We start from the raw sequence: 24190 nt of genomic DNA on the forward strand, positions 1-24190 counted from the left end.
CTCCAGACGCTCTTCATATTTCTGTAAAAGCACAATTTCTTTACTAATTATGTTCTTAAACTCCATGATTCCATAAATTTGCATGTTTCACAGTTAAGCATATATTATGTAAGAAGTACAAAATACCAACTTTTTACTACCTTTAAAAATAATACAATACCCAGGTTTTGCAGTGAGAGAAAATGGTCAACTCTGCACTACCTCCTCTGATCATTAATTTATACTTTTTTATCATCTCTCTTCTAACTTAACTGTCTTCATAAACAAGCAACACCCATACCTTTCCACAAGAAGTTTTCTCCCTGTGTGATCGATCATGCTTGTTGCACCTCTTTCTTTATTGGAGACCGGAACACTGTTTTCAGCACTAGTCAGCCAAAGAGCCACAATGCTGACCTTAGTAAAAAGTAGGTTACACTACACTTTGAATTCTTGTTAGCTTTTTCCCCACCACAGCTGCAGATTTACATCTTATGCCTAGTAATTTCCTACTTACAGGTTCAATTTTCAGGGCATTTCTGTAGCTCCCAAAGAAAGATGCTTGTGCTTTTAGAAATGCTCTTGCAACACCATCTCCAGTGGTTGTGGAGACTTTCTTCAATCTGTTCTTCAGTGCAGAAACCTGAAATCACACAACAGGTCTAGATTACTGTCATCTCACAAATGAAGCTTAAAACATTGGGGCGCAGCTAAATGAAACATGCACTAACCACAGCAGCTGTTATGAAAAAAAGCGACATTATGAATTCAGAGCTGAATTTTTAAGTTCTGAAAGCATTACTTTTCAAGCTGTTTTGCTTCTCTAAGATATGACTGGATTCTATTCAGAAACCAATAGGAAAATAAAAGGTTCATTTCAAACTTTCCTCCTACTTAAAATCCACCATTAATGTGTTGTTGAGTGCTCTTTTAAAGGTAGTCCATGAAGTTCTGTGTCATTCTTGATTAGAATCTATGAAAGAATTTCAGCTAAATTAATTCCAACATCAGACTAATACAGAAACTGTTCTGCATAATCAGGCCATCCACCACCACCAAGGCTACAAACAAGTTCTGTAGGCCTGAAAAATTAGTTTGCCGCAAATACAAGTTTTTTTTCTTTTAAGGCTATATTCCCTTTTATTTCAGAGACTTAATGCAAAATAACAAAATGAGAGTTTTATTTACGCATATGGTGGGTTCCCCTGGCTGGCTCCCAGACACCCACCCAGCCGCTCTCTCACTCCCCCTCCTCAGCAGGACCGGGGGAGAAAACACGAAGAAGGAGCTCGTGGGCCGAGATGAAGACAGGGAGATCACTTGCCAATTAGCATCACGGGCAAAATAGACTCCACTTAGGAAAACTCATTTAATTTATTGCTGATTAAAATGGAGTTGGACGGTGAGAAACAAAGAAACTAAACCACCTTTCCACCCCGCGCCCCTTCCCCCGGCTCAACTTCCCCCCTCCCTTCCGACCCCGCTGAGCGCGCAGGGCGACGGCGGGGGGTGGCAGTCAGGCCCTAACGGTGCCTCTCGGCCGCCCCGTCCTCCTCACGCTTCCACTCGCCCCTCGCTCTGCGCGCGCCGCCCGCCCTTTCTTACACAGGCTTCCAGAGAGGCACCGCCAGCTTCGCTGATGGGCTCCACTGGGCCCGGCGGGCTCTGCTGCGGGGCCGGCTGGAACCGGCCGGAGCCGGCTGGGACCTGCACCGGGCAGCCCCGGCCGGCCCTCACAGAGGCCCTGCAGCCCCCCGCCCACACCTTGCCACGGACAGCCAGCGCAACCCAGAAAACAAAACCTGCAGGTTTTTTTAAAGTCTCAGATTAACGAGGACCTTCTGTCCTTCAAAATGGTCAATATCTACTGAAGCTTTTTTTCCTTCCCGTTTCTCAAGAGATCTAAACCACCTGTGCGCGGGCCGGCCCTGCTCTTAACCCTCGTTGCCCTTCCCCTTCCGCTGTGGAGGGGCCTACTTACCTCAGGGCTCACAGAGCTGCACTTCAGGTAAACACAGCCCTAACGGCCTCATTACCGCTTAGACAGAGACACCGACCACACCTTAACAAGGATCAACGAAACGCATTTCTATGCAGGCAGAGTTAGAGCTACCACCGTCCAGCTTACCTGAATATTCTTTGTTTTCTGCCTACACCAAGGGCTACAGTTCTACAGGATTATCCATCACTGTTCTCTGTGCTTCACAACTTCTCACACACGCAAGAAGGTTGTGACTTAGTTTGATGTCTCTTTTCTAGTGCTTAGAGCTCCGTAACTACTGAAGCAAGGTTGTGTATCTATATATTATTGTTAGTGACAGCGTTTTTCTTTCCCAAACACAAGCTGGGAAAGGAGATAAAAAAACCTTTCAAAGATTAACATCAAGCTTGCTGTGCCTGTGCTGCAGGACTTCTAGGTTACGTTAATTCATTAACAAATAGCTACGTCAGTAGCAATTTTTTGGTGTTGCAGACAGAACCAGGACAAGGTAAGTTTTTGAGACAGGTCCCACACAACACGTCACAATACAAACCCAACAATCTGGGCAATGATTCTTGAAAGAAATTCAACTCGTGCTTTTAGAGGGTGTGGTCACGTCATGTGTAAAACCCAAGTTTGATGAGATACCTCACGCCGAAGACAGGAAGGAGCCACAATTTCAGAAGGAAAGCAGAAAGCCAGGGAAACCCTAGTCAACTTGATTCGCAGAAGTACATGAGTGACTCCATAAATATCCATATTATTAATTTAACAGATATAATTCTATCAATAACTAGCAAATCTTCCTTTTTCAAACGCTATTCTGAAAAACTCCATTGGGTAGCTCTATATACTTCACGCTATGCAAGAAACGTTGTAGGAATATCATTTACAGAGTAAGCAGATTCTGTTGTAGTGAACATAACTAACTGTGTTTTCTGAGAGTATGAATAATACTTCATAAAATATAAGCTGATGGTTCAAATGTTCGAATTGACTTTCAAGACCTTCCCTCCATCCTCCAGCTCATAACAGAAGCCTATTCTGGCCTCAACCGTACCTCCAAAATCCTACCGGATGAGGTTTTTGCTGCCTCAGGTTTTGCTACCAGCCTGCCTTAGTAGCAAGTGGCAGGCTGATCAGCTGTTCTTGAGTGCTGCCGTTTTACCCCTCCTGGAAGCACATCCCTCGCTCCCTCCTTCAGTAGCCTTAGATTTGGGGAGGGCGGGAAAGTGGCTCTTCATCTTGCTATATAGGTGTTAAACAGCTGATCCATATTGTGCACTACATTTTCTTCTCTTAAAACTAGATGTTATATTTGCACATGCATTTACTGAAACAGTTGCAAAGAGATTTCCTTTTACTATAAATTATCTGCAGCTTCTGTTGTAGAAGGATTTTCATTACAGGTATTTAGTATAACAGAAATAATCAAGAGCGTGTCCAGCATTGTTTATAAATCTGAATGCTGTGGCTTATGCCAATGATCCATGCATTAATGAGCCCATAAGCACATATTAACATAATACATGATAACGGACTTAGTCTATCATGCCCATAAAATAAGCCCGCTCCTATTCACTGAGATAATGTCTCTCAAGGAGCTCTGTTATTCTGAAAATGTAAAAGCTTCATCAGATTTTCAAACCTGAACAGCACACTTCTCCATATTTGAAGGGGTCTGATGTCGTAGGGATGAAGTACGTGTTTATTTCCTATATTAAGTTATGTAAACCATTTACAGGTAGCTCTTAAAAATGCAATAAAATGTCTATAGCTCTGAGTAACTTCCAAATCCATCTCAAACATTTTTATAAGTGGTCTTCTTTAAACATGCATGTGAAGATACCTTGCCATCTATATAGAAGGAAAAGGCTCTATGCTTTGTTTTACAACAAACTACAAGTTCAGAAGGCTAGTCACAGCCTTTCTGTGTTTCACCTTCCCTGTTGGGTATAGAAGTAGAATATTGACAGGTATTTTGCTAATTCTTTAAGCTTTCAGATCATTTGCTCTCTTCTAAGACTAAATCGAATACCGTAGAATGTCTATTTTATATCTGCACACTTTTACTCTTTCAATCAGGACTACTGCAATAGGCATATCATAGTTTTTAAAAAAAGAAAATGTTAACAACAACATATTTAAAGAGACTAACAAGTAAGAAAAAAAATAATTCATGTTTACTCTGGAATAAATTAGTACATAAAAAAGTAGATTATACAAGCAGAATTATGATTGTTTCCTGCCTAAAGAGGCAGTAATACTTAAAAAAAAAAAGACTGTGACCACTCAATATGAAGATTATTTCTAGCCAAACAGACACATACACATGCAGTCTACCCTGAGAGTGTTTTTAAAGAAGATTTTTATACTTCTGGCAGTTCAGGTTTAAAGGTCAAATTTAAACTATCACCATGTTTCAAAATGCAATCTGTGCAATGCAGCATAATGAAATGGTTCAGTAAAGGTGCTAGTGGAAATTCTTTTAATTAGGTCCAAGGCTTTTCAGTTGTCAACATGAATAAAGCAAGAAACATTCTATTGCAAACACAGTGTAAGAAATAAAAATTGATTCACCTTTAAGAAAACGGTTCTGCTATAGAGTTGTAGTTTAGTACTTCTTGCTGTCCTGAAAGCAGTTAATTTCCCACTAAGTGAAAAACAGTAACATAGGCTTCCTACTTGTGGTAACTTGTTAATGGATGGACAACAGTAGCATACGCAACTAAATTACTGACAGCTTAAGATATTCATAGGCTAGTGCAAATTTACAATACTCTCACAGCCATCAGATATGCAAGATCTCTTTGGCGCAGTACACTGCATTGCATCAGGGCTTCATTTAATAAAAACTACAAGTTGACAGAGTGAGCTTATGCTTTATTTCTTGTAATATGAAGCTCTGACTACAACCAAGACTAGAAGATGACACTTATTTGGAAATACATGAAAAATCCATAAGGGTTGCATAAAAAAAAATTACTACCCCCTCTTTGCTATTCCTTGCAACACAGACGGTGGTGTAGGAGACTTGTCAGCAGCAGATGCACTTATTGTAATCACAGTCCTTAATAAATCTCTTTTTTTAATATTGACTATTTTAAAAGGAAAGTTACTTCCCAGGGCGTTCTCATGCTGCCAGATTTTCAGCAACATATCAGAAGCAGAAGGTGAAGGAGGGACAGTTTTTCACATTTCGAATAGTGAATCAGTAACACAGTAGTACACACCTTGATTTTCAGGGATCTGACTTGAACAATTCAGAAGTCTGACTGCTAGCAGGTGCTGCTGAGGTAAACCAGGGCAAAGAAATGACTTAATCTGCTTCTGCTGGAAGTGTCTCAATGCTATCCAGCTCCTTTGACACAAAAGTTAACTGGAAAGGCATTTCACTATAACCTATGTTCATTTGGATCCCAGGAGTAAAAGATTAAGGAATAGTTCGTTGTAGATTCCTGAGAATCAACAGTTTAGGCGGCAACTTCACTGTCATGAAACAAGCACAACTCACTACCTGAACCTGTACAATAACCATAGGACTTCATGGCACTGTTTTACTTGATTAAAAAAGCTGTTCAAGGAGAGAGGAAAAACAGCTTTAAAAATTTTCCACTGGATTAATTACCTGATGGCAAATGCATCACACAGAAGACGTTTTTCCTCACTGTTGAATACAGATAGATTTAATTTAGCAAAGTAAGTTTTGTGTCTATTCAGCAGTGCACGAATTGCTCACTGTTCACATTAAGTAGCCCAACTGGCGGAATAGTTTGACATAACAGCCATTTATGATCATCAAACTGTTGAAGACATTTTTAGTTTCTCAGATCATAAATGCATCTATTTAGACTGAGACCAGTGGGGAGATACACTCCTAGAATCTCCTCATCCTTCCAAGGAAGCAAAAATAAAAAAAAAAAGAAAAAGAAAAAGAAAAAAAGTATAATGGATTGGCTTTAGAGTCTCCCTGCTGAGACGAACAACTTGATCCACTTACAGTTCCAAACACATGATGCATGAAAGAACTGACAGAAATTCAATTCTTGCAAAGAAGAGCAGCTGCTCTCTAGTGGTCAACACCAAATATTAAGCAGTCTGAAGGAGAGGAAAAGACCTAGAGGAGAATACTTCATTATCTAGGTAACTAAAATAACGAAACAAAGCTAAATAAGACATAAACACTGATCCCAAGCATTAATTACACAACGCACCACGATTCAAGTTAAGGCTTTGTTGCGACAAATATTAATCCCAGCTGTATTTATATAGCAGTTGTGAAAAAAAAAATACACCATGTACGCTATTTGTGAGCCATGCCAGTTAATTGAATTTGCTGGCAGCACTTCCTCTGCTATGCTCCAAACATCCTCCAAGATAAAATGTAGCTTTTAAATAGACCTGTGGAAAACTGAATCAAGAAATTTGAACTAATAAAACACAACTCTCTACTGTTATAAAAGTGAAGTAAAAGTAAATAATGAAAGGAAGGAAGTCTCTTAAAATTTATTACATTCCAAAGCTTGAAGTTCTGCATTTATTGGTGAAGTCTCTTCTGATGTTCTACAGTGCGCCTACAACAGCTCCTTTAATGAAGTCTCATAAAACCTAATATAATACTTGATTGTTGACAAATCATATACACGTTTGAGGCCCCGCACTCACTGTATCCAGACATTTCTTACATAATTCCATGAAATTTACAAGTCTGTCATTCCCTGGGTTGTGGATAATGGCACGAGCGATGACCAGCTGGCAGATTTGGATGCTGGGAGTGAAATCAAAATGAAAAACTATATAAAGCCAGAAAAATTCATGGAAGTAACTTTTATAGACTAAATGCTTGACTAAAGCCAAAATGTTCACAATCAAGATGGACCTTTCATCCAGAGCTCACTGTTTTCGAAGAATGGATCACACCACAGATCACAGAGAAATGACGGGATGTCACAGTAGGAGGCACTGGGTATGCACCATTACTTGAGTTCTTCCTCTAACGGACCAGCTTCTATTGAGCTCCCTGCATATCAATTTTATTTCTCAACTACACATAAAAATGTATAGATCTAACTGTCAGCACAATATTTTGAACTAGTCGAAGAAATCCAGATTTTCCCCTGCCGTTTTCTCCTAAACAGCCACCCTCTGACTTAAAAATAGCTTCTTACACTCTTACCTACTTTACTGCTCTTCCCTCTCAGCTTCTTCAGTGAAGTTGACTACAGCAGCAAGGAGCAAGGTGGATATATTTTTATCCCATTAAAGGGAAAGATCGGGTATTTATAGAACAATTCTATCAAGTTATTAAAAAATAAACAAATTACCAATAAAAGGGTTGAATGAGAAAGAACATAAGTTCTGAATGATACGCACTGAGCAGTGCTAGAAGTGAATATGAAGTAGTCCATTTGATATCATAACTCAGGCTATAAAATGTACAAAGTTCATTAAAGCTTGCCTGGAAGAAGTCACGGGAAAAAACCCCACACGATTTCATTTGGAAACAAAAGTTATCTAAAAATGCAGGATTTTTTTTTTTCCTAATGGATTGGATAAAAATGGTTTTAAATAGTAGTGCTTTTTCACACCATGAAGAAAGAAGTTTGAGTTCTTGTTTCCTGTTCAGATGTACCATAACCTGCGTGGGTCTTTTTGGTCTTTTTTACCCATAAAAGACTAAGTCTTTAGATGACCTGAAACTTGATCGTGCTATTCCAAAACTGAAACTGCGTTGCTGCAGCATTTCTAGCTTATGTGGGCATTAGATAATTTTCATTAGGAGGCTTAAAAATACGTCTGCAAATGTTCTAACAAACATTGCTTAACACTTTGAAACAGGAAAGAGTTGAGGTAAAGCAGTTTACTTATACGAACAAGAGTAACACAACCAGACACTTCAATTACAAACCGAACAGGTCAAAAGGATTTACACTTTTAAGTAATGGAATAGTGGAATAAATCATTTCATACATACCACATCATTAGGAAGGCTCTGAAGGTCATCAAAAGGGGTTTCCAGTGTGTTGGTGTCTACATTAAGAATCACTACGTCTTCCAGGGCCATGTTTCTTACTTTCTAAATATGAACAAATCCAAGAAAAGGGAAAGGAAAATTTATGAAGAGTTAAATCTTATCCATAAAGGACACAAGTGATGGCATAACATCATGGCGTTACAAACTTCAAGCATTTTAAAAACTACCAACATTCCTGTCTTTCTGTCATCATTTGTTTTATTTACTCACATTTTACAATGCTGAAAAATTAACCCTCAGTTTGCAGAGGGAAGTTCTTTACATTGTGCATACCGAAGTTTTTGAAACCAGAGAGTTACTGTTTGAGATCATTCAAGTGAATATTTACTTCAAGCACCTCTACTAATGTTTGTCTTACTTCTGGCATCCTGTTTGCACATTTAGCAGTTTCTAGGTTAGTCAAGGTTTCATGTATATCTTTTTATATTTAGAAATTCATTTAAATAACAATAAATAGTGGCTTTTCTAGGAGTTAAGAGTTGCACTAAGTCACAGATGGGAACTGGTTTCCAAATTCCAGGTTGAATTTTGCAACTCCAAAAAATACAGTGGTAAACTTTTAAGTAAAAGGGACGTGACCAGAGGTTAATAAATAAATAATTAAAATGAAAAAAAGCTAAGAGAAAAATAACTCCACCATATCCTGGTCTTGTAACATTCAGTGAGTCTGAACTGTTTATCCTGTCCCCCTGAACTGGGAGAAAGAAATGTCTCTAATCCAGTTTGAGTGTTTACATCATCTGTAACAGTACACGGACATACAGAAGAAAAGCATAACCTACTTCTTAAAAGAACGATCATTAGAACCTTTGACTAAGTGTCTAAAGGTATTGGTGATCTAAGCAAATTTAAACACTGTCAGACTTTATTTCCCTGCTTAAACAGCAGCAAATGAATCACTGATATGAAACAGAGCAGCATTTAAATATTTATTTTAACACTTTTACAACTAACAGAATTTAATCCTTCTTTTTTTTTTTTTTTTTTTGACTGACTAATCATACCTATTTAAGCCCTCTTCAAATACAGCTTTGAAAACTCAAAATCAGAAAAGGTGGAACTATAGAATACGGTAATTAAGGAAATTTCCCAGTGACACTGTAAACAAACGTTTAAGTACCTCCATACCTATACAGAGGACCAAATGCAAGTTACTGAGGAGGAAAATTAACAAAAACATACTCAATTTTTAATTAAGGTTTTGTGGGGTGGGGGGAATTGTTTCCTTTAAAAGAAAGGAACTGAAGCTCTAAAACAATGGCAAAGTTGAGCCTTAGGCATCTAAATAATTACCTTCAGTTTTCAAGGCTCAGTCCTCTGTCTATAAAGAAAACTGCCATGTACTTGGGGGGGTGGGGGGGGGAAGCTAACAACTATAAAAAACACTTTGCAGACATTTAAGTTTAGGTCTTCCATGAGAAATTTCTTTAACTTAAATGGAAGAATATGACATTTAATGCTTTCCATATAAAAAGCACAAGTACGGCATGACAAACCAGGTACTTTCCTCTACATTTCAGGAACCAAAGGTCACCCTGTTGGCTGCATCTGATAAACTCTAAAGCAATGCAGGAGCCTTGCTCCTTCTAGGAGTCCGGAAGCACCAGACAAACTGATTTGCTCCTTCCTGTTTCAGAAAATTAAAAATCTCACTTATACTCAGAGGAGTCTAAAAAGCTCCAACAAAAAGGTCTTGCAATGTACTTAACCAAAGCCAGAAGCTTGTCAAAATTGAGTGCTAGTAGGACAAGACAGAAGGAATTAAAACCTTCTCTTGATTCTTGACGAAGAAGCAACAAACATGTGCTTGAACTTGTGAGTGGGTGTTTTTGCAACTTTGATGATGAATCTGCACCTTCCCTTCAGCAAAATGTTGGGCTTTTCTGTAGCAAAGAATAGGCTTGTGACAAGCGGGTATCTGCCAAGGAGTATAGTACAAAAGGATGGTGCTCACAGTGCAAGGACTATAAATGCTGATCAACGTAATTATCTCCACACATGGCCCAGAAATAATTGTACCCAAAAGGAAGGCTAATATTAAACTTTGCTGTGCTATACCTTTACACTGTGAAGAGCACAACCTTACTTTAAAACTTCTCAATATTTATATTAAGACAGTGGATTTCCCTGGAGACAAACCCTCAAATTTAATAAAACACTTGAGACTAACTTGATTTATAGTATCTTGCAATGCATTTGAAAAAATACAATTTTTCAATCGTCCAATTATGGCTCATCCTACAGAAATGCAGACTGACCAGTTCATCTTAATCCTTATCTGTTTTTATCATTTTCCTTTCACTATAATAAAGGTATTATCAGATAGTTATAAGGGCTTTTTTCAAATAATCAAATGGTTCTTTTGCTAAATGTATCACCTATCAGCCCAACTGACCGGGGGGGGGGGGGGGGGGGGGGGATAAAAAAAAAAAAAAGCATTTACTGTCTGTTTTACTGTTTTAGTAAAAATTCTGAGCATCAAACTGCATTTCTCACACTGGACTCTATGAATTGCAACTACATGTAGATAACTTTCCAGGTACAGTTTGCATGTTGTCGTAGTTTTCTCAAAATATGAAGGGACAGCCACTAAGCCACATACAGTCACATTCCATATTTCACAACTTCCTGAGTATCTAAACAAAATTTTACTAAGTGATACCTGTTAAACAGAATGGACTATATTCCATACGTTCATATTGTGCTGAAAAAATTGTGGAGAAGCAAAGAACAAGAGGAAATAAGAAAATTACAGTTTCCTTATCTAATTTTAATACAGACTAGGGATTTGCTGAGTCAAAAGAAGTGATTCAGTGAAAATGTGCATCACATATCACTACTGCAAACCTTTCTTAACCATCCTTATGGAATTACTTGTAGCCATAATTAATCATCTAAAAACCATCGAATCAAACTAACATCTACACCTGCCTTTTATTTTAAATGTCTCTTTTTAAAAGAGCGGAGAGGTATGGAAAGCTGGTTTAACAAGCACACTGAACCCATTGTTTATGGCCTCTATAAACATGGCTTAGTAAGAATTACTGACTTAATCAGAGAGAACTTATCTCCTGGTGAAAAGAGCACTTTAAATTTCAGAAATGGCACCTTGACTGTGAAAATCTCTTAACTTTTCAAACAAACTCCAGGGGGCCTTAAACACCAGGTCAGTAAATAAGCAGCAGTTAGTGCGTCTGTCCTGCTCACAAGCAGCCAAACACTTGAAGTAATTGAAATGTTTTATGTGAAAGTTTGCAAAAACACTGAGAAACTATATTCTAATAGAAGTATTAAAGGGTGCTCCTCTGTCTCACTCAGATCACATGCTAGAAGCAATATTCATCAATAATACTAACATCAGTTTAGACTGAATGTTATTTTATTATTACTGTCTACAGTTGGAGGTTTTTACATTTCCTACCATAAAAAAAAATCTTACGTTAAACTTATTTCAGATGAACAATTTTATTGAATACTTCATTTAAAAAGGAAAAAAACCAAACACTACCCTCCTCCCTCTACTCCGACAAACATGTTTGCGTAACTTCATGGCTAAATTGGTGCCAAAACATAAACCAAGTTGATCATGAGGTTTCGTAAGCAGATACAAATGCGATCAACATATTAAGAAGTGTTGTAACAAAAAAAAGAAAATGTGCCTTCCACTAATTCTTTTGGAAAGGTAAAACTCTTAACATAAACTAATATTTTCAGTAGCTAGTTTGTACACTATATTTGAGATTATTATGAAAGTATGATTCACAACAAGTCTAAAACCCATTTGCTTAATGACTTGTCTCTACTTAGTTAATAGTTTCCATTTATTTTCTCAAGAAAAACACCACAACACTGCAGACAACAATGTGTCAATCTGGCTGCCAGAAGCAGGAAAGGCAACGGATATAAAATTTTATTATTTCATGCCCCAACAGCAGCCAGAAGGACTTAATGAAATCACCCTTAGATTTACAATCTGAAATAGCTATTCAGCAGACAAACCTGGTTAGGCTGGATGTGCCCCCTGACCTCGCAGCCCTTTGATCTGGGCACAGCAGGTGGGCGGCTGCCCCCTCCCGTGCATCTCCCACTCTTCCGCCCATCTCCCAACCTTGATGTGCAGCACCCTGATCCTGCACAGGTGATTCTCAAGATCCTTATCACAAGCAGCTGTTGCCAACTGAGTGACAAACATCACTAGTGCTGGTCTAACACTAGTGTACACCGGAGAAAAAACACCTACACTTGCTGGGAAGTCTACTTGCTACTGCAGTATTTGTCTGTCTCAAAACTTACCCCTCAAACATCCCCCCTCCCCGAATCTCTTATTGAAAATACAGTTATTATTTTCATTTTTCCAATAATTGATTAAAGACAATTCCGTAAGTAGTTCGTCGTATTTTTAAATGCCTTTTTATCAATACGCCTGAAACCATATACAGCCACATTTACAATATTTGTGAGTGACTAAATTACATTTAGTTTTAAGACCTGGATTTAAGCATATCTATAGAACCCCTTCATTTAATCCCTGTAAAAAAGGTGCACTTCTTCAGCTACAGCTAGAAAGGGCAGTGATTTACCAAGTATAAATGGATGGAAAAAGCTCGAAAAGGCAGTGATTTACTAAGTATAAATGGATGGGAAAAGCTAAATATTACTCCTCACCCCAATCAAAAAATACAATTAACAATTAACACCACCACTGGGAGCTGCCGGTGGTCAATGAATCCTCAGGGTGCCTTCTGCGGCAAGGGGAAGCCACGTGGCACTGTCAGTACTAAGCCCAAGCTGCTGTAACCTGTTTCCCAGTGTTCGTTAGCTCAGACTCCGTGCATGCTAACTGGCATATTATCAACCGGATCACAAACTCAGCATCCTCACGGCTACCTGAAAAAGACCAGGTAAATATGCCAAAAAGTGCTTCCAGAATATGTGCGTGGGGTTCAGAGGACTGAACACGCAGCTTTCCATTCATCTGTCTGCATAAGGAAGAGACTATCAACATTACGTGAGATCAGCTGCCGTGTCCTAGCATATTAAAGGCAGCATGAATTTTAGGGAACCTTCTTTTCCTAACATGAACATACTTACTCATACCAGGTTAAAATAAAACAAATATCTGCTCATATAGGTTTTATGATATGCACAACTGTCCTTCATGTTTAGGAAAAATGTTAGAAAATCATGCTGACAAACGCAATGTGAAGTTTCACACACAAATTACAAATTCATTCTGAATAACGTTGCAAGAATTGATATTCCGAAGTCCCAGGAAAAGTGCTTGAGTGACTGGAATATTAAGAAAAAGTATAAGAAATACTTTTCTAATCATTAACTCCAAAGGTTGGTTTTGTGCCCCGAATGGAACACGACAAGGGTGGGCATTATTGTTACTTGAATGACTGGAAGCCTGGCACGGAAGAGTATACTGCCAGCAGCTCAGTATCTGACAGCTAAACAGAACTATCCCCGCTGGTTAATCAAAACCACATGTGCCTAAATTCCAATAGGTAGTCCGCCAGGTCAAGGGCATTCCTCTTCCATCAGCGCCATCACACTAATAACCTTTGCTACAGAAAGAGTTGCTGAAACAATCGTTTACTATGACAAAATGTAAAAGGCTGCCAGCGAAGTTTGACACCACTTAAAACACAAAGGTCAATTTAATAGAATTTGAACACTAAAATAGCATACAGTACGCAGGTAGAAAATAAAACGAGATTATGAAAGGGATGGGTTCATTTGACAGAGTTTCATTTTCCTATCTCGTTATTTATCAGTACTAAGTACTTATCTTCATCTAATATGAATTCAATTAGTTCCGTAAGCATGTTCCATTATTCATGTGATAGCTCCAGCCTTGCTTATCCAACAGCTTATAAACTTTTAGCCTTCTTTGAAGTCACTTTATGGATTGCTAAATGGAAATCTTATAAAGAATGACAAACTAGGTGATGATAGAAAAGCTGAAAAATAAGAGCACAAAACACAGCTCTATATTTTCTACCAAGATTTTCCCTCATAAATCAGTTGGAGCCCTCTGACCTATAACAGGAGATTATCTTATCTCACTGGAGAACATTTCAGTCACAGCAAATTAGATTTAACAGTCAATGGATATGCTTGATATTTTAATCATAAGAAAAATTTGTCATTTTCCATTAAAATAACTGCTCCTTCTGCAGAGACCCCATGTAACATGGGAAACCACAAAGTAACTTTAAGATACACAACTGTTTGAAAAAAATCCTTCGAGGCGGGAGAGAGGCTGTATTTTGTTTAAAATCATTAACATTTCTGCTATGTTTCTTCAGAGGACCCATTCCAAGATAGGGATAGCAAAAACCCACAGAAACAACACTAAAGCTAGAATTTTCTTTTTTTTCCTACATTCCAAATTCACCCTCCCCTTTACACCACAGCTTTCTCTGCACAAGTTTAGGCTTCCACTAACATTTATGCAACAATGACAAATTCTGCAATTGGAGCTGCTGGAGCAGAACCGTGAGCCTATATATAACAGCAATTACTCCCATGGGGCTCTCCAGTAGATAAAGAGTCCACCTGTCTTAACGTGAATGGAAGACTGGGGAATTAATCCCTTATCCTGAAACTAGAACACGGGGATTAACAAAACACTTTTAAAGATCCATTTGCTGAAATTTCAGCATTTAATGAAAAATGAATACTGGATAATGACAGTAGTTATTACTTGTAGTTCATGAAATTATTTTTATATGGAAATATTAATATATTGTATTTTTTAAAATACAGAACTGCTAAATCATGAGGAAAAAAATGGCTGTTGCTACTAAGTTATTACTCTAACAAATAAAACACACAATTTTATACCTACATATGAAGAAAAGGACAAAGACAGTAAACTTTCAGCATCAAAACCAGGCAAAGAGGTAAACTAGGAATTGTCCAGCTCATTTGAAAAATGTCACCTTTCCTTTGCCCAAGGCACAGACAAATAATGCAGTACTTGCCAACAAACAGGTAAAATAAAATCACACTGTGGGCTACTGTATTTGTCAGTGGAAAAAGCACAGTTAGCTGGAAGATACATTTCTATCTGGAAGTTTTCAATTTATCCTCAAGAGCAGAGGGAGGAGAGAAGACAGTTTGTTTTATTTATTTAATTTATTTCATAAGGCACTTTGAATAACTAGACTTTGCCAAAGTGTGTCTGTGTTCCAGAATCTCCAGCTATTCAAAAGCCATACTGGATTTAGTACTAAACAGATTTTTTCACAAGTTACTAAAACGGATGAAAATTGGCTTCTCCAGGAACAACTCCTTTTTTTGAGTTTTTGCAGATGGAGTTTGGAAGGCCTACAGAGCCCTGCAATCTGAAAAACCGAGACAAAGGAAGAGGCAGTGGGCTGTTGGAGCAGGGCAGGAGTGAGACACCACGCAAAGCAACTCCAAGGTCTAATTATTAATTTTTTTCAGGCTAACCACATAGCTCTTTGTGAGCAAAAATATTGGTGAAAGCTGACAAGTATCTGTGTTGAGAAATTATCCCATCCTCTGCCAGGTCTCTTCCTTCTTTTTCAAATAGATAGATACCATAACAAGCATGCCAATGATTACCTGGCAGCAAGTTTCTTGATCGATGTGAAAAATATATGCTAGACTATTTCTTCCTAGATATTACTTCGGTCCTGTCTAAGCAGTATCCAAGGGTAATTATCAGAAACCCCTCTAACATAAGCATATGATGTGCAAACAAATGTACATGTTGACTTTTAAAATAATTGCTTATTCACTAACACATTGTACTGCAATTCTGTACTTTATTTAGCAATATAAAGGGCATAAAAAAAGTCATCTGTACCCAGGATGGTAAGGAAAAAAAATGAAAAAAGAGGTCCTGCATATTCCATCTAGCTTCTCACGAAAAAAGTGACTTCTAAAATTACTTCACATTAATGCTGGAAAAAGGAGGAAGTTACATAGCATATTAGTCTAAGTTTTAACGCATGAAGACATGGAGGATTGTTATTACCTACATGTGCCCTCGTGAAAGAATATGTTTGATCAACGCTTCCAGAGAAATTACACATTTTTATGGACAATATAAGAACAAATATTCTAGTAATACGCATTACTTTAGGCGATGTAAAACTCAGCTTTGTAAATTGTTACGAATCCTGAACACTAAGCCTAAATTTCCAAGCACAAGGTATCTAAAACAGGGACACAAGTCAATTAACTTCCAAGGGCATTTGCAACGCCCACCGGTTCAACACTGCCTGCTAATTTAAGAGCCTACAAAGAGGTGCTGCTTTCTGGGCAGGAATACCTCTTCCCACACGGAGTGTACACACGTTGCTCAGACTTCCTGTGTAAAGGGGCACAATTAATAAGGACGAGGGTTTTCATAGGGATCTAAATTAATAGCTTATGTTGTCCTCCAGACACTTTTGAGGAAAGTCATCAACTGTTTCACCAGTACTGGAAGCAAAAGCAAATGTGCTATTTCCACTTTTAGAGTTTTTAAAAAGTCACATGAACTACTCTGAATTGTTTATACGTGAAGCTTTCTGTGAGGGCTGGTTTTCTGCCAGCTTTGTGTTAACATTAACAGCAAGTTCCTTCTTTTCAGATCTTTTGAACATTAAAAAAATTTACAATCTGTCTGCAAAAGCCGAAAAGAGAACTGTAACTGTCAACGTTTTGGTTTAATATCGACTCTGCCTTTGTGAATACAGAGTCAAACTACGGCAGTGAACTGATTAAATGAAGCAACAGGATGGAGAGGGGAACACAATGTGAGCTCGTCACTGACTGCCGACCTGCAAACAGAAAGTATGCCCAAAGAGTACAGGGCATCAAATAAGACTCCCTTAAGATTTTACATTATCATGTATGCTTAACTTCAGTTCTCTCAGCACTCCCAATTAACAGGATTATTTCATTTTTAAGCATATGAATGAATTGCTTGCAGAATTTGGCTATAAATCATAAAACTATTTATAGTTTCAGAAATGGTGAGAAAGACTTACCTCCATCAAACTTAAATGTATTCCAATGAGGTAGGGCATTGGGGCACTGCAAAGAGGAAAAAAACCTAGCTTTACATTCTCATAACACTGGATTAACACATATGACTTATAAAATTAGCTACAGGAAAATACCGGGATACTGGATTAGATTTTGTTTAAAAAAATAATATATATACATATAAACAGACCACATGTGAACAAAATTTTATTCCATATTTGAAAGACTTTTTTTACTATGCAATATCCTCTCACTACTGTAAGACTTTAATTTTTCCTTGACATCAGAGTTTCTAAGTGACTACGTTAAGACAGGTACATAAGGACAGCTATTAAACATATCTATAATACTGGGGCCTTTTTTTAAAAAACAAACAAAATGTGTTATTGCCATTTTCAAAAAAATACCCAGACTTTTTCCAAGAGTATTTTTTAGAAAAATTGATCCTGTTGTAGTGTTAAGTGGTTAATTTAATGTATACGTATCACCCGGTACTACAAGCTTTAAATCCTTTGAATACGGGTCTGGACAGATTTTAAATAATTTATTTTTAAGTATAAATCTTGAAATTATTACATTTATAAAAGAAAAACATAAAAATTACTTTTGAAGATTCCAATAAACTCCAGAGTTACTGGGATATATACTGATAGCATTATTCCCTTCAGAACACAAAACTTAAATACACGAAGAGGCTCTTAGGCCAAATCTGTAGCCTCAAACACAGGTGTGACACTTGTAACATTTAAGAGAAAGATTGCTCTTTTCTGTCTTCTCCTCCATGATGTTAGCAAACACCAATGTGGACTATGTAACACAAGAAGAATACTGAATGGAAGTTGTATCTTTGTGTATACAGTAATTCTAATATTAAGCTTATTACAGGACTCCCACTCAACTAATCAGGGAAAGCTTATATTTGCACTGCTTATTAGAACACATCAAAGAGGATGCCAAAGCTGCTAATTGCAAATATGGCATATACTGCCTGTTAAACGGAAAGCACACAGACAGACACAACTTTTAAAATAGAGCCTCATTTCATTTTGGATACAGAAGCTCAAAGAGCTCATTTTCAATTTCAGATAGAAAAATGAGAGAAATGTCACTGTACTGCCTTGGATTAAAATATCTTCCACATTGCTTTTATAAACTGGTGCCTACTGCTCAGTAAGAGAAGTACAGTGCTGAAAAAACTACTGCAAGACACCAGACCAGCAAAAATCCCTCTGCTTCTCATTTTCATGAGAAAGACCTTTAAAAAAATGTATTTACTGACATGCATATTAATATTTATCATGTTTATTAATATACCCCCTAAAACTGTTCCTCTGTTGGATGCTGTACCAAGAGATGGGAACAGCCCCTGTACTAGACATTCTACATGAAAACACTTTTTTCTTTTTTAAGACATTAAACACATATAACTTCAAGAAACCTCACAAGTTCATTTGTAGAATACCGAAGTGCCGTGTATCACATTACATGACAGCTTACCGAGCTGCCTAGGCTGGCAAGAGTGCCCCTGGCCAGGCTTCACCCAGTGCAGCACCTTATGACAGACAGCCCAGAGGGACTGTTAAATCAGAAACTAACTTGGTACGAATCCTGAAGGTTCTGCTTCCTTGGGAATTCCACAGATGAGAACCAGAACAGACATCCAAGTTCCTGGATAGAAGTTTTTACCATACAACACGATACACATTACATATGGATTGCTGCTCAACCAAGGAGTATTTTTATTTGTCTTTTTGCATGTTTTATTTGTGACAAACGCTATCTCTTTCACCCACATCTCTTCATTTCCAATGGCCACATTCCAGGAGCAAGAAAATACCCAGTAATTTTATATTCGAAGTATAAACCATTGGTTTAGCTGCCAGCTGCACAAATGCTCAACTTCCCCGTGTGCCTGGCTGTGCTGCTCAAGACTCCTCCAGCATGCACTGAAATGAATGTGTTTCTAATTAAGTAGTTTCATGAACACGACAGCTTCAATCTGAAAAATACAAAGTCTGAACCTCGGCAGGAAGTCTTAAGACTGCAAATGTCTCATCTAGTGGAACCTTGGCTAACGTAATGAAAGGAAGCAGGAAGACTGCAGTATTCCAGAAAACCAGCCATTTATTAACGTGTCCAAAAGTAGAGTCTGTCACCAAGCACAGGAAAATCTCAACCTGTAAAAGTTAATTAACTGTATCATGTCCATCTTTCAACCCTCCAGTTTATCAACAAGAGAATAATAAGGATGCCTAAACCCTTCAAACCATGCACCCCCAGTAAGATTTGAAGGAATGACAGGAAAGATATGGCTTAAGATCTATGGATCAGCTTTGGATGCAATGAATCATCTTTTCAATTTTCAAGTGACAGACATTACACATAAAGGCTATACAGCATATAAAACTATCACAGGGCTTGCATAAAGGCTACAGTAACCTGACTTTTAGCAGTGTTTTGAAAGCTGTTACTTCTTTAAACTTGTATTAGTAAACATTAAAGGACTCCAGTCAGGTACTTAATGGGCTGCACAGTGCATACACCGGGACAGAGAGAAGAAAGCAGGAGGAACAATTTGATACTATAGAACTTCGAAGAGTGGTTTTAGCATCCCCACTGATAGAAAAAATAGTTCAGGTTTTGCCCATCGATATGAAAAAGGAAACTTTGAAGCAGTAATCTGTTAAAGTATAACGTGCTAGTTATGCAAATATTTGTGTTAGTTTTGCAAATATTTGTGTTAGTTTTGCAAATAGTTGCAGAGATTTCCACTAAGGAATGAGGTAGAGCACAAAAGACGACATCGGATATTTCTTTCAGAACATTTAACACATGGGTGAAAAACTGGATCACAGGGCACTGGGACATGGCACTGGTGCAGAGAATGACAAGCAGGCAAGGTACATGCTATGAAGGGCTCCGGGAGATGAATAGTGTGTTTGATGCAGAAGAGAAGATGGGGAAAGTAGAAGGTAAATGAAGAAGGTTGACAAAACCATACGGAAATAATTCCTGTAAGAACTTTTTCAACTTGTAGAAGCAGTTGCTTGGCTTACAGAAGTCAGAGGGAAAACACGGAATGGTCAGAGCTTGGGCAAAGGCGCCTGGAGCTATACAGAGAGCCACGTTTCAGATGTGAAGCAGAAGGAACACACACCATTTAGAAATGGATTCGATCTGAAGACTTAGAGAGAATTTCCCAAGTTATGGGAATATATGAAAAGAAATTCACTCAGTTGTATCCACAAAAGCCATTGCTTGTAATGACTGAAAGACACCAAAGAGGAATGACAAATGGGAGGCATCTACAAACATCCCAGCAGAGAAGCAAGGGAAACAGACACAGGTTTTAGTTTGTGTGAAAGGTGACAGGCGTGGAGAAAAGCAGCTCTGCGATGCATCCAGGGAGCACTTGTTTCTGAAGGTGCATTTGTGTGAAATTTGTTTATTCAAAACTGCTTTAAAATAGCCCTTACTGTTCATCACCGAAATGTGGACCTTAAAGTGTTTTCTCCGTGGATAATAAAAATCAAATTATCTGAATATCTATTTTATCAAAATTTATTTTGTTTGTCAGAACTGACATTATTGTTCAATGACACATGAACAGCAAAGCAAAAGCAAAGATATTTTAAGGATAATTCACGATGATAGCTCCTTATACTCCCAAAAGTTTAACTAAGCAAACATCATAAATAACCTCAATAAAACATAATTCTGGTAAAGAGCATAAATATTTCCAATAAAATCTACCAGAGAGATTATATTCTTCTGTCATCACTCATCAGTCTGACTGAAAAGGAAACACACCTAAAAGTCAATGCTGAAGGTTCATGTCAGGCTGCATAAATTGCTTTTATGACCATTTTTCTTTATCATGTGTTAATCATATGCCATTACTTAAATAGTCAGCTACCATCCTGTACAAGGGAACATTGTGTGCCTCCTCTTCCCCATTCACAGCACACTACAATAGCTCTTCCTAACTGCTATTCAAGTGCTAAGACATGAAACGCTCAAGCAGTTTTTAATATTTTATCAGGTTAGATGTGTATTTCCAAGACTTTCAAGTGAACTTCAGTAAGACACATCGCTTGTATAAACAGGAGAAACACTCCGCACAACCTTTAATCCTCCTGAGACCCACGACAGATTAAAGACTGCCCTTCAGACCAGTCTTTACCTACTGCTTGATGCTTCATCAGTCCTGGGGCTTCTTACAACCACAACCACTAATTACTCAAAGTTGTTTGATGGCAGCCAATATCCATTAAGTGCAAAATTAAGAAGTATCAATTTCTACTGCGCATATTTACTGCTTAAACAAAATGCCTGCCTAAGTCTTTTGGAACAAAGAGAAAGGTTATTACTCCTCTTGTGCTACACCGGTTCCCAATGCAATCAGCGTTATTTATAATCAAATGAGTTATATAGGTAAATATCAAATCATTAAAGTAGCAATGCATAAGCATGAATATGGATATTGTGGACTTAATGGCTATATATTGCCCATTCATTACAGTTGCTTTTTTACAATTTCTTTAATTCGTTTCCTTAGGCTAACTAGAGACCTCTTAATTATGCTCCCAAGAGGTGGGCAACTACTAATTGGAAGAGAAGCAGGTGAAATAGAGGGACATTTCCTCTTAAGTGAAAAAAACCAACCCTTAAAAAATACTGCAATTCACCAGAAAAAGTAATGCAAAACCCAAGGATCTCAGAAAGGTTCATAATTTATGGCTACACAGGGATTTGCACCATTTTGCTTCACTGTTCCAGGAAAATTGATTAGATCACATTTACTAAGTTCATGTCTTGATATACAAATACTGACTTAATGTGTCGCTCTTTCACACCAGTAGTACTTTACTCTCTAAGGTAGTCTCCTGATTCCTCTTCAGATTACTCACTGAAATGCAACAGAATTCAATCTGAAATTTATTGGGGTAATTGATGCAAATTAGAAACTTGACTGCATAAATTGGAATGATGTAGAAAACATACAGCTAAGAAACCAGAAGAGAACTACGAGAGCTTTTAGTGAGTACACAGATGTACCAGGCTACATCGAAGTGCCTACCAAGAGGCTCATGAGGAAGGAATCATTGTTTCCTGAGCAGCAGGAGTACTCGCCCTCCAGCTACCCCCTCCACCTACTTAAAGGAGCATATTGAACTATATGCAGATTTAGAAAACAGGAGAAAAGGAGTTTAAAAAACTCCTGGAGAAAGGGAAAACTGCACCAATAGAAACGTTTGTTCAGCAGCTGTGCCAGCGTGCTCTAAGAAGGTGGCTCTCAGAATATATTAATGTTGGCTACTAAGCAGTCTATCTAATACAAAAAACTGTTTTAATCACCCTAGAAAATATACTGTTGCTTCTGGTAAAAGCCTACAAATAACCCGAGTGACAAAGCTCTGGGACTCAGAGAACATACTAAGCTGTGTTACCAGGTCAGCAAAGACAGGCTTTTCTTACAGCTAATTTTAAACACAGACACTGAGAGCAAAAAGGAAGAAAACAGACACAGTGGGAGTGTTTTTATGCCACATGAAAAACAAACTGGAAGAAGTAGTGAGGAAAATTAATAGACTGTTTCTTTCACATCAAGAAATGTTTAAATTCCCAACAACAAAATAGATGGGCAAGATCTGGCCAAATTTAAGTAGTTGTATGTGCTTAGCTACTGATGCTTGGTGGCAGTACCTCATTAACCAGTACTTTTGGCACCTGCTGGCATGTTTTAAAAAAAAAAAAAAAAACAAAAAACCAAACCACACCAAACCCAAAACCAAAACAACAACCAGCAGTGCTTCATGTTTCCTCTGTTGTTCTGTATTCAAAGGAACAAGCAATTGTGCATTAAGGTGTGAAATCTAATGATAGGATTCCCACCAATTTCTAGTCTCCTCCACCCAAAATCTTTCCCTGAGCTGAAAATGTATCAAAGAATGGTACCTAATTAAAAAATAAAAACAAGGGATAGCACTCTTACTCCCCTGCCCCCCCCCCAATTAATTTAAATGATAGGGATCAGATGACTGAAGTCATTCCAGATACAGGGACATGGTACTACACCACTATTATTGGCTCAGCATCCCTAGTACAAAGAGCCAGTGTATTGAGAACAAACATTTTGAAGATATAGGCTTTTGGCATTTTCAATTCTGTGGTTAGGTACGTGAATGAGGAATGCAGATGAACATAAATATTAAGTTTAAAAAAACCTTTTCAAGAGGGAAATGGGAAGAAAATTAACCCCCTTCTGCATTATAAGTTAAAAAAATTGGCAAAGAGCAAACTGAAAAAACGAGAAACCACGGTGTTTTGAAAGTTCTTGGTGTAAAATGTCAATAAAGGACAAAATGCTATAGAACAAACTTGAGCTTTAACAATGTCAGTGAAACAGATTGATATTGAGCATGTTTGTGGTAGAGCTGCCATTCACTTGTAACAATATCCAATCACCCACCTTTTCCTGCCTCACTCAGGAAAGCGCACTTCTCCCAACAGCTAAAGGGAACTCTCCACACCGAGCCTGAAGCTCCTCTTACGTGAAGTTGGCCAAAAGGATCTTCAAGCGGCAGGAGGAGAGTTACTTATTCTACCCGTTCGCTCTCTGCAGAGAGAGCTATTCTACCATTTTGTAGCTCTGGAAAGACCCAACAGTTGTTGTGTCCCTCTTCCCTTCCCTTCCCTGGAAATACAACAAATGTCAAATTTCACACCCATGGAGCTGTCAGTGTGTCAGTCAGGACCTTAGAAGTTTCCTTTAAATGAAAAGTTTCCATTGCAACTCAAACAATTCAAAGCAAATAATCACAGGTGGAATATACCTTTTTCAAAAACTTTCAAAGATCGTGAGTAACACAGTCTATATACCCCTCTGTGACTTTCAAAAGCGCAGGAGAAGATTCAAAAGCATCACACAATACAGTCAATAAATAGACACAGTCAACTGAATGAATATGATATTTTGTATTCATAAGAACTGAAGAATTCTCATTACTTTAAATTTTGTTTAATTTTAGCTCTTTAAAATTCTTATGTCACATTCACAAAAGAAATAACCAGGCAATAATTAAAATTAAACTCTTATGTTAAATAATCTCAGGTCATTTCCCTTAAGAGGCAGACACCAATAAGCAATAATACCGCCTTAGAGCAGAGAGCACGGAGCTGAC

General features: G+C 37.9%; 1 protein-coding gene across 5 annotated transcripts in view; it reads right to left on the reverse strand.

Annotated features, from left to right (window-relative positions):
• DENND1A (DENN domain containing 1A) overlaps positions 1 to 24190 on the reverse strand; it is a 214828-nt gene that overhangs the window by 79078 nt on the left and 111560 nt on the right. For all 5 annotated transcript variants that reach the window (XM_059828997.1, XM_059828994.1, XM_059828996.1 and 2 more), the window contains exons 11-13: positions 17009 to 17054; positions 7935 to 8036; positions 497 to 622 (exon numbers count right to left, since the gene is read on the reverse strand). In XM_059828997.1, coding sequence (XP_059684980.1) covers positions 497 to 622; positions 7935 to 8036; positions 17009 to 17054 — 274 coding nt within the window. The remainder of the gene's footprint in view (positions 1 to 496; positions 623 to 7934; positions 8037 to 17008; positions 17055 to 24190) is intronic.

The sequence above is a fragment of the Gavia stellata genome, chromosome 24 (assembly GCF_030936135.1).
Source record: "Gavia stellata isolate bGavSte3 chromosome 24, bGavSte3.hap2, whole genome shotgun sequence".
Lineage (NCBI taxonomy): Eukaryota > Metazoa > Chordata > Aves > Gaviiformes > Gaviidae > Gavia > Gavia stellata.